We start from the raw sequence: 12,329 nt of genomic DNA, 5'->3' as shown, positions 1-12,329 counted from the left end.
CAGACCAACAAGTGGTTAAAGATTAACCCGAACCTTCGGGAAGGAGATGTCGTACTGATACGGGATGAACTCACCCCACCAGGACGTTGGCCGTTGGCGCGTGTCATCCGCTTGCGCCCCGGCAATGACAAACTCGTCTGGGTGGTTACCTTGAAAACTGCTCAATCGCAATTCGTGCGACCCATCACTCGCCTGATCAAGCTTCCAGTGAACGAATCTGTGGATGGACTATACCAATCTTCATTGGCGTCACAACCATGTACGGCGGGCGGCACTCGGGGTTAAGCACTCCAGGGTAATCTATGTAAATGACTGTGGTTTATTCGCATTACTTTTTGTTCAGTACCTGTAAAGGAAAGAGGGGTCTAATATGTTCTTCCTAGCAGTCTAGGGTACCTTGACCCTCCTTGGCTGTCTTTCGTTTCCCTCTCTTCCTTCGATTTTTATCGTTTAAGTTCGATTATTCTTTGTTCGACTTGCTTTTGCGTTGAGTAGTTCCCTCGTTCCTCGATAGAGTTAAGTGTACATATAGCTTCTAAATTGGCGAACAGTTGCGTGTTCCCTATCTTCCGACGATCGTTCCTTGTTGCCGGAGCCAACAAGGCGGGCGGTTATGTTCGCGTATGAATTTATACGTTGTTAAATTACGCGCTACCACCTGATTAATTATGCGAAGCGCCGCGATCACCGCTAGCGCCGCGACGCGAAACGCCGGGCACGTGCCAGCTGAATTAAGCCACTTCGTCGTTCTTGATGGACCAGAACGTTACTACGGCTGTTACGGCACCGCAAGGTAATTGCCTTTATCTCTCCTTTTCGTTTCCGGGGCTCGAAATCTGCCCACGGGGTTTCTCGCTCGCTAAACGCCTGTTTGCGTTAATACGTTTCGTAATCGCAATTCGGGAATATCCTTTTCGAAACATCTATTGCGATACGCGTTCGTTTGTCGCGTCGCCATTTCTCGCCGGTCGACTGGCGACCGTTACAATTGTGTCGGTTGCGTTATACGCGTTTGTTCGCGATTACACGCATTATTTCTATTTTTCCGTGAATTCATATATCCGGTTTTTCAATCCTATTATATTTCGATTTATATTTGGTTTATATACAGGGTGGCCCACATAACTCTTAACAGCTCAATATCTCGAAAACTATGATATCGATTTTAAAGTTCTTGGTCTCAAATTGCAAGTATCTGAAGGGCCTTTCTAACTACATAAACATGATGTGGCCCACCCTTCTTCTTTAATGGGGGGCGGGGGTACCTTTATAATTTTAAATGGAACCCCCTATAAAACGTTACATATTTAGATTCTACAGGAAAAAACAAGTAAATTTTGTCTCAAACATTTTTTTGTCAGATATTTCCAACATGAGATTATAACAGTTTGAAGTTTCTACTTGTAGGTACTTCCTTGTAGGTACAATTCTTGAGTTTGACTCAGTTATCCACAAAAACGTTCTCATCGTCAATACGATGATTTAAATAACATCTTTCGCATGATGCGGTGCCACGCGAAGTTGGCACCTCATATTTTCAAAATGCTATTTTTTCTGGTATTTCGCCGGAACTATTTCTGAAACCTATCAGGAACTATAGAACTATTGCGGGTGCAAATAGAACTGTTGCTAAAAGTTTTGTTTTTTGAAAATGAGGTGCTAATTTCACGGACACAATTCAATAACGCTATTTCCAAGCGCTTCAAGTAAGTACCTACAAGTCGAAACTTCAAACTGTTATAATCTCATCATGGAAATATCTGATAAAAAAATGTTTCGGACAAAATTTACTTGTTTTATCCTGTAGAATCTAAATATGTAATGTTTTATAAGGGGTTCCATTTAAAATTATAGACGTACCCCCGCCCCCCATTAAAGAAGAAAGGGGGGCCACTTCATGTTTATGTAGTTAGAAAGGCCCTTCAGATCCATGTAATTTAAGACCAAGAACTTTAAAATCGATGTCATAGTTTTCAAGATATTGAGCTGTTAAGAGTTATGTGGGCCACCCTGTATATATTATAATTTGCGGTTACGCGTTATATTACAATTTATATTCTGTTTTGTTATGATTATGTTTTCTATTACGTTTATTTTATGTATATTCAATTTCATTTGATACTGTTCATTTTATATGTTCCAATTGTTATTACTGCACTTTGCATTTCTATCCTTTTTCTTCTCTTGCTTTATACAATAAAAGAGACAAGACCACTCTCTTTTCTCATAACCAAGCAGTGTGATTTCTTTCGATCAGCCCATCCCACAGCACGTGTCGAACCTTTCCTTTTCGTAAGTGATCCGGTACCAATTCGAAATTAGTACAATTGAGAACGTACCGTCACAGCTACCTTGATTTTTTAAATATTATAGCTCATTTTTTATTTCACGATGTTATAGCTGACATTAAGTCGAATTCAACGACCTACTATAATATGACCTTGAGCCTATAAATAACATTAAAACAGTTTTTTCCGCGTTTTAGGGTCAAATACCCCACTGTACGTCGGTCTATAGCGCGTTTGACTTAATCAAGTTCAACATCGAGCCGGTGTATATAATAAATTCTCCGTTGCCCTTGTTCAATTCCTTTGAGCGGATCCGGATTCGCGGCGAAGGAGCCTGTAAGAGTCCTGGGGACTCGCTTGTGTCTGGTGGAGATCGCGGCGAAGCGTAAAAGCAGCGCCCGCTCGATTGTCCGCGGGTGAACGGGCGCGACTGAAGTTCAAAGTATCTCGTTCCGGCGTGTTACTTCGCGACGGCCTGATATCTAGTCTCGGCGGAGGATAGCTATTTTCTGGCGATCGGCGTGGTCCTTGGCGCCGGTTTCGTCCACGTGAATAATTGTCTGAATAGTTCATTTGACCTGAGTTTTGAGTTCCGTGCATTTGATAGTGGTTATGATGATGTGGACCTTGGCCCTTTGATGATGTTGCCCTTTGAGCGTGGCCGCACCCGCAGAACCAAGACGGCTGTGGAGGCATGCATCCGGACCCGCACGATGGAGCTGTGTACAGAGGTTGGCACGTGTTTGGCGAAGAGGCCGCGAGCTGGACCATGTTCGCGTAGCAAGAGCCATATGAATGACTAGGATATTCCGGTTGTACAGGCTGTGGCGGTTCTCGCCATACAGACCAGGTTCGATTGTGGTCGTATGGTGAAGGAGGGGTTGCTGGTAAAGTACTGACCTGAGGTTTAACCGGAGGGGCCGCGTTTTTCATTTTCGCGTCGTTTTTATCTATTAAGAGCGCCTTGTCCATGATGTCTGCGGGTGTCGTTTTTCTGGCGGTCATTACGGCCTGAAATAATTTCGGTGGCAAGCCTCGGATAAAGGCTCGCCTCGCTAAGATGTCGAATTTCTCGGGATCAAAATCTTGGCCATTTTCGTCGCGATCGCTGGCTGATGCCTCATAAAGTAGCTTCGTGAAACGGTGCGTATATTCTAAGACGGTTTCTCCGTCCCTCATCGGGAGGTTCCCCAGTTCTAGACAAAGTTACTTATATGTTTTATTAGGAGCGTATCTTTTCCGAAGCAATTTTAAAAGGTCGACGACGCTCGTGCAGTTGCGTTGTTCTTCATAGAATTTTACGTGCTGGACTAATTAATCAAAAAGGCCTTTAAGAAATCTGTTCTCCTGGCCTGACTGGACTCGTGACTTTACTTTATGTATTGCGGTCAGAAAATCTTCAAACGAAACCTTCTCTGGGTCGAAATCAGGGATTTTTTCTAAAATCCGATTCACCTTTTTCTCCTCACTTTCGGCGATAAACCATGAGTCATAATGGAATGTCACGGATTGCCCGAGGCTCCGCGCATCTCTTACGGACGGTGAGGTCGCAGCAGGCGGTGGTGGGTTGCGAGTGGGAATCGAGTCGTGAACGAGAGGCATCGTGAGAGTTATAAGTAGACAAGTGTTAGAGTGGCAAGGGTGTTGTCAAGTCACGGCGCGTTATGCCATGGAAGTGAATTAATTTTAATATTCGCTTGAATTACATGAATCCGTATGGTTAACGTATATCCCACTTCTGACAAGTGAATTAATTTTAATATTCGCTTGAATTACGTGAATCCGTATGGTTAACGTCTATCCCACTTCTGACACCAAATTGTTACATCCCACCTTATGGGTGGTTATTTTATTGTTAATACTGTTGCGACGGTGATATGTTAACAAATATGAATAGATATTTTCTTTTTTTTATTATCAATAAAACCTTTTATTTCTATTTAAAATGTTCATATTCAATATTGCTTTCTAACGGTTGAATGTGCGCTGAATACGAATGTAGGAACCGTTTATCGCTATTAGAAACGTTGTTCGGGTGTTAAATAACGAACGCAATTAAATGGGGGAACAAACGAATAATTTTTTTATTTATTTATACTAGTCGGCAGTAAACTTGGTATGAAATCGCACATGCATATAATTAGAATTTCTTCTACAACTTGAATTTAAAAAAAAAAATATTTGAGATTTTTTATCACTTTTATCGATGTTTAAACATACGTAGTTGATAGTATTTTATATATTTCGCAATTAAAATAATCAAAAATTTTAGCCACTGGTGAAAAATAGTTTCCGGATTCGTATTCAGTGAATGTTAGTTTATTTGGAAATAATCAGGTAACAAAAACAAGTTCAGTGTCAAAGGATACGGCAGAGTCATGGTTTACACAACGGTCTTTAGTTTGGGGACCGATGGGTGTATAGAGTTTTCCAGGAAGGGCCTGAGCAATTAAACTCCGGGCATTTCTATACTTAGTTTTCTAAGTGGACCCAATAGGGGTTTTTCCGCTGACGGCTCTTCACTTCAGCTTTAGTTTTCAAACTGTGCAGACGTCATCTGAGTGTTCATTGAGAAATAAATTCATTTTGTGTTTTAGAAACTGTATCATTGTTTTTAGTTTAGTATCCATTTCCCAATAGGTTATGGGCCCAGAGTATGTTTAATTAGTTAAGTGTGTTGTTTTATAATATTATTTAGTGTTAATTGTGACTATATATAAAAAAAAATGGAAGGTTCTAAATCTAAAAGAAATATTAAGTCGTTCAACGGTTCAAAGTACAGTTCGTGGAAATTCAGAATTCTTTCCATTTTTGAAGAATTAGACATTTATTAAAGTGATCAATGAAGAAAAACCGAACGAAGTGACCGAAGAATGGAGGAAGGCTGAAAGAGTTGCGAAAGCAATTATAGTAGAATATTTAGTGGACTCATTTCTTGGTTTTGCAAAAAATAACTCTACAGCAAAAGAGATTTTGCAAAACTTTGATAGAATATATTAGCGGAAAAGTGTAGCGACGCAGTTAGCGATCAAAAATAAACTTTCTGCTCTCAAATTTAAAAGTGATAAGCCGTTAATTGAGCATTATAGTGAGTTTGATGAATTGATCACGGAATTGATGGCAGCAGGTGCGAAGTTGGAGGAAGTGGACAGGGTTTCTCATTTGTTAACAACACTCCCAAAAGCATATGAAGGAGTAATTACAGCAATTGAAACTTTAACAGAGGACAATTTGACTCTTGATTTTGTTAAAACAAGATTAATGGATCATGAAATAAAATTAAAAAGTGAAAATAGTGATATCACTGCCAAGGCGCTTCAAGCTAATCAAGAAGACAATTCAACATTCCGGAAGAATCAATACCAAAATCCACGATTTAAGAATAATTATAAAAAAGGGAACTATAATAATAAAAACAAGAAGAATTTTAGAAATAAATTAAAATGCCATTACTGTAGAAGAAATAATCATATTATTAAGGACTGTTTTTTTCGTAAGAAAAGGGAACAATACTTACTTGAAAAGAAAAGGAACAATAGTCACTCAAATGGCGGCAATCAACCATCAAATTCATACGCAAATAAATCGCACGATGATGTCTCGTTCGCTTTTATGGTTGGAAATAATTCATATAAAAGTGAAAAAGGCCTCAATTTTGTTCTAGATTCTGGAGCTTCTGACCACATTGTAAAAGACGACAGCTGTTTTGAGAATTTCGTAGAATTAAATCCACCAGTAAAGATTTCAGTGGCCAAAAACGGACAATTTATAACAGCAACAAAAAGAGGAAATATAGGTGTAATCAGCGATACAGGAGTCAATGGAATTTTGGAGGATGTTCTCTATAGTCCGGAAGTGCAACAAAATTTACTGTCAGTAAGAAAAATGCAAAAGGTGGGTATGGAAATTATTTTTAATCAAGAGAGCGTTAAAATAATGAAAGAAGGAAAAATCGTTATAAATGGTACGCCAGCAAATAATTTAATAATAATTAGTTTCTGGATTAATAAGATGAATAGTAGAGTTTTTAATGTTGAAAAAGATAGTTATGAACTATGGCATCAGCGTTTAGGACACATGAGTAAACATAAGTTTTTAGAAATGAAACATAAACGAATGTTTGATGATATTAACCGAATTGAAAATGTTATACCTAGCGAGAAGTTGTGTGAAATCTGTATATTAGGCAAACAATCTAGATTACCTTTCAACAAAGAAAAAGACAAAACTTTTATTAAACGACCGTTATTCGTAGTCCATACAGATGTTTGCGGTCCGATCACTCCTTCAACATATAATAATAAAAATTATTTCGTTATTTTTGTGGATCAATTTACACATTATTGCGCGACATATTTATTGTCATATAAATCAGAAGTATTTACAGTCTTTCAAGATTTTATTTCGAAGAGCACTGCTCATTTCAATTCAAAAGTAGTCAATCTGTACTGTGATAATGGTAGAGAATTTTTATCGAATGAAATGAAGGAATACTGTGTACAAAATGGGATAACTTATCACTTAACTGTTCCGCATACTCCACAATTAAATGGTGTCTCAAAGCGAATGATGAGAACAATTGTAGAAAAAGCTCGTACGATATTAAACGGTGCTAAATTAAATTAAATATTTTGGGGAGAAGCAGTGTTAACTGCGACTTATTTAATAAATTTAACTCCTACCAAAGCATTGAAAGAAAATAAAACACCATATGAGTTATGGCATAGTAAAAAACCTAGATTAACATATTTAACAATTTTTGGTAGTACGGTCTATGTTTTAAATAAAACTAGGAAATCGAAGTTTGAAGAAAAATCCTGGAAAGGTATATTTCTCGGATATTTTGCAAACGGTTATAAAGTATGCGATGTACAGACTGAAAAACTAATTATGGCAAGGGATGCAATTGTTGATGAAACTGGTTATTTAACATCTCGTCCAGTGGGTAGACTTGAAAAAGTAAATGATGGAAATTTTACGATTGAAACTGATGCATCTGACAATGGGTCAAAATCAGTAGAATCTTCAAAATCTGATGTTGGTGATAAGTCAGATAAAAAGTCGGAAAGTAAGTCTGATAGTAAATCAGATGAGTCTGTACAAAATCCGTGCAAAATTGGTAAATTAGACGGTAAATTAAATGATTTTATAAGTGGAACAGATAAGTTAGAAGAAACTAATAAATCAGTATCTTATGATAAAATTGAAAATGTACTAAAAGAATTAGAACCACGAAGGAGTGAAAGGATAAAAAGCAAGCCTACTGTTTCATATGAAGAATTGAATAATGATATAGGTGATTATCTTATGTGTGCGCAATTAGTAGTTTATACGATTCCAAGTTCATTTCATGAAATAAAATATAGAGATGATAGAGATAAATGGGAAATTGCTATTAATGACGAAATTAACTCATTGTTAAAAAATAAAACTTGGACACTAGTACCAAAACAAAATGATAAAAATATAGTCGATTGTAAATGGGTTTTTTCCGTTAAAAATGATGAATTCGGGAACCCAATGAAATATAAAGCTCGTTTAGTTGCTCGTGGTTTCAATCAAGAATATATGGTAGATTACAACGAAACTTTTGCACCAGTTGCGCGAATTACTAGTTTCAGATTTATCCTAGCGTTTTCAAATCAATTTAATTTATTGATACATCACATGGACGTAAAAACTGCTTTTTTAAATGGTAAATTAAAGGAGGAAATATACATGAGAATACCGGAAGGAATTGAGAATAATGGAAATCAAGTCTGTAAACTAAATAAGGCAATTTATGGTCTAAAACAAGCAGCTAGATGTTGGTTTGAGACATTTGAAAATATATTGTGACCCTTTCGGGGGTTCACTCTATACAACGGATGTCGCAGACTACAAAATTATGTTGGGCGCCAGCCACTCTGTGGCGATCGAAATCCAAAAAAGAATGAAAGAAAGGGGGAATTGACAGTAGCGGGGATTCAGGCACTTTCGTCCGTACACTTTCGCGGGGGAGTGGAGGAGGAAATAGTGGAGGACAGGAAGGTGCGGGGTCGGGATGGGTTCTCGCGGGGGTCTCTACGTTACGCGTAGCTTCACAATAACAGGGGGTCGACACGAGAAAGGGGTAACCGTTGCCAATACTCGGGCAATATAATCGTAAACTTGGGGGCTTACCAAAATCGCCTCGCTTTTCACACACAATCACGCCAATACACTCTATACTCCCTCTCAAAACGCTTTCTAAACTCTTTCTATATCGCACGCTCAAATCTATAACTGCTCTCTAGGTTCGCTATACGCTAAGTAGCGGCTCGTCGTCGCCGCTGCGACGATTTAAAAGAAGTTAAATTATTTTTAGGAATAAGAGTGAAGAGAAGTGAAAATAAAATTACTTTAGATCAAAGTGTTTATGTAAGAACAATATTGGATAAATTCAAAATGTCAGATTGTAAAACAGCAAATACACCTTTTCCGAGTCAATTAGATTATAAAGCTTTAAATTCAGAAGAAAAATATAATGCTCCGTGTAGAAATTTGATTGGTTGCTTAATGTACGTTATGTTATGCACAAGACCAGATTTAAGTATCCCAGTAAACATCTTGAGTAGATATACAAACAAAAATAGTAAAATACTTTGGCAATATTTAAAAGGGGTTTTGAGATATTTGAAAGGTACAATAGATCTAAAATTGACATATAAACAGGGTGACTATAAGAATATTCTGACAGGATATGTAGATTCAGATTGGGGTGGAAGTGTAACGACCTGATAAGAAACACAACACCCTTTTTTATTTTCATTTTCTTTATTATAATTAATTTCTGTATTTCGAACAAAATGTCTTATTTAATTTTATTGTTAATACTTCGCTTAATTTGTATAATAATTTTTATAATAAATATTTTCATCTTTGTCGATAACTGAGTCTGTTAAATTCGTCGATAAAAGTTTAGTCGATAAGTCAGACGGTAAAACAGTTATCGATAAATTATCGACGTCTGACCGCGCACGCGCCAGCGCAACCCCAGTGAACACATAGTGGGGTGGAATTCTAGAGTGGGGATGCTGGACCACCACGTGATGGGGAAAACCCAGCTACCCCAAGAACTCTATGCGAAAAAAAAGTGCCGACTCAGCAAGATCTGAGTATAAATAGAGGCGTTCCGCACAGTTTCATCGCAGATCTTCTCAGACCACGGTCTGGAGCAGACAATACTCTGAACAGTAGAGAAAAGCTTGCGCTCAACTGTTTAGGCAGCGATAGAGCGTGAGTTGCAGCTAATTCCTACTATTCCACTGGTGGCGTGCAGTACTACAGATCAGTGGACCTCCTATTCACGGTACGCAACGTGTTACACAGGTGTTACGCTAAGCCAACACTCAAGTGTAAAGAGCTAGCGAGGAGCGGAGCTCCTTGAACGACCTGCGTCTAACACGGCTCTGGTATAACCAGAAACCGATTGCGACCTATAGGAAAGGTTAACTTGATTCCAATAGTCTAGCACAAACCTCTGGAGTTTAGTTTCCTAAGTTATTTGTGAAATTGAACAGAGTATTGACTGTGATAGAAGAGTTAAGCCACTCTCGCGTTAGCGCTATCGATTATAATTAATTACTATAATTCGTTACTAATTATTAATTATTAATTCCTACTTACTACTAATTACATATTTCTTATTGTATTCCCAATCTAGGGCGAACGTATTATAATTTCTTATTGTATTCCTAATTCTAGCCGCACTTATTGTGATACTAACGATTTTGTATTATATTTCAATATTCACTTACCTTTTTATTTTTGAATAAACAATTTTCCATTAGTATCTAGCACAATAGTGTTTGGATTTCACTCCTTAACCGCACACCACACGAACTCATAATCCCTGAAACACAGAATACGAGTCGCCTTCTAAGGGAACCGCTCTCCCTACAAGTCGGTCCAGTGACGTACTCACTCTGGGTCGTTACAGAAGTGACAATACAGATAGGAAGAGTACAACCGGTTATGCGTTTATGTTATATGAAAGATGTGTGATTTGCTGGAATACAAGGAAACAGTCTTCAGTAGCAGCTTCATCGACTGAAGCTGAATATATGGCTCTATTTGAAGGTGTAAGAGAAGCCTAATGGTTGAAAAGATTAGCAGCTAGTATTAATATTAATATAATCAAACCAATAGTAATCTATGAAGATAACAATGGATAAAAAACAAAGCACATTGATATAAAGTACCATTTTTGAAGGGAACAAATTGAGAAAAATGTTATTAAATTAGAATTTATTTCAACAGGTAGTCAATTGGCGGATATACTGACCAAATCTTTACCGGCGCTAAAATTGAAAGAATTTAGAAAAGGATTGGGTCTAGAGTAACTTTATAAGTTTAGTTTATGTATATGTTTATAAGTATATGTGTGTGAAAAAAAAGAAAAAAAATAGTAATATTAATAATTGTAATGGTAATTGATAATGTTAATTAGAAATTAATAGTAATTAGATTTAAGGTATGGTCTGGATGGGTTTTTCTGGGTTTCCCCATTCTTTAACAACAAATGTTGGACCATTTGTATTTTATTCCCAGAATTAGAGTTAAAATAAAACACAAGGAAGACGATCTGTATGGTAATTTTTTTGTAGTACAGTTATTAATTTTTTTTTTGACTAGTTAAATTAGTGTGAATAATATCGGCTTGTTTTTGAGGGGGTCTGTTAGTTTATCTGGAAATAATCAGGTAACAAAAACAAGTCCAGTGTCAAAGGATACGGACAGAGTCATGGTTTACACAACGGTCTTAAGGTTGGGGACCGATGGGTGTATAGAGTTTTCCAGGAATGGCCTGAGCAATAAAACTCCGGGCATTTCTATACTTAGTTTTCTAAGTGGACCCAATAGGGGTTTTTCCGCTGACGGCTCTTCACTTCAGCTTTAGTTTTCAAACTGTGCAGACGTCATCTGAGTGTTCATTGAGAAATAAATTCATTTTGTGTTTTAGAAACTGTATCATTATTTTTAGTTTAATAACCATTTTCCAATAGTGAATATAATAAAAATATACAAGAAGTACATATTGAATGTTACTTATCCTAATACGCTTTAAAAAGTATATATGTGTTTCGATATACACGGCCTTGTCGCCATTCGTATGACTTTCGTTCTATACAACATAAACACTATGTCACTGTAATCGATAACATTCCACCGCTGGTCATTAATTAATATTAATGTAACTGTTATTACTTATACCTTTCTTTGCAAATATCACATCTATATATTTCTGTTGCAGAATAACCCCGAGGTAATATAAAAAATAAAAATGAAGATATGGGCGAATCGGAGAACAATTGTAAGTATTATTTCAACTTTAATAATGGCAAAAGAAAAAATTAAAAGAAGCTGTGCAAAATGTATATAGTGCATAATTCAGAAACATGCCTGCAGTATATATATATTTCTTTTTTTTTTCTCTTTCAGATCAACAAATGTTTCGAGATTTTCAGCTGCTACTGCAGCAGCAGCAAGAGCAGCATCAGCGGCAGCTGCAGCTGCTGCAGCAACAACAGGAGCAACAGTTGCAGCAACTGAGGGAGGAGCTGCTCCCTCAGCAACAAGAACGGCAGCAACCGAGGGAGGGGCCCCTCCCTCAGAAGTAAGCTTTGGAGGCGGACGAATCTGAGGAGGCGAAGCCACCGCGAAGTATGTATTACAGATTACTCTTTATTATACTATGAATTCTTGCCTCGTACAGAGGAATACAATATTGCCCTTACCAGAACATGTTTGTTGTTCAATATAAGGGCAAATATTTATAATAATAATATTTTAATAGAAAAACAATATATATCTAATAATTTCAATTTTACATTACAGGTATAAATGAAATAGAAATTATTTTATACTTTTTAGTGCATTTCGAAGTCGGATTTTTTTTTGTTAAAAATAATTTTATCAATGCTTCATTTAAAACTTCTTCTGGCCTGTCGCTAAACGATCTGATTCACAAAGGTCCCAACCTCCTCCCCGAAATCTTCTTACTATTACGCTGGTGCAAGC

General features: G+C 37.2%; 1 protein-coding gene across 1 annotated transcript; it reads left to right on the top strand.

Annotated features, from left to right (window-relative positions):
* Positions 1-11,567: 11,567 nt before the first annotated feature.
* LOC114881716 (serum response factor homolog A-like) lies at positions 11,568-11,947 on the top strand. Its single transcript, XM_029198561.2, has 2 exons — positions 11,568-11,622; positions 11,751-11,947. Exons 1-2 carry the CDS (start codon positions 11,601-11,603, stop codon positions 11,927-11,929), a joined length of 201 nt encoding a protein of 66 aa, XP_029054394.1. The 5' UTR covers positions 11,568-11,600; the 3' UTR covers positions 11,930-11,947.
* Positions 11,948-12,329: the final 382 nt, after the last annotated feature.

This window comes from Osmia bicornis, chromosome 7, assembly GCF_907164935.1.
Source record: "Osmia bicornis bicornis chromosome 7, iOsmBic2.1, whole genome shotgun sequence".
Classification (NCBI taxonomy): Eukaryota; Metazoa; Arthropoda; class Insecta; order Hymenoptera; family Megachilidae; genus Osmia; species Osmia bicornis.
This window is presented reverse-complemented; position numbering and strand designations above follow the sequence as displayed.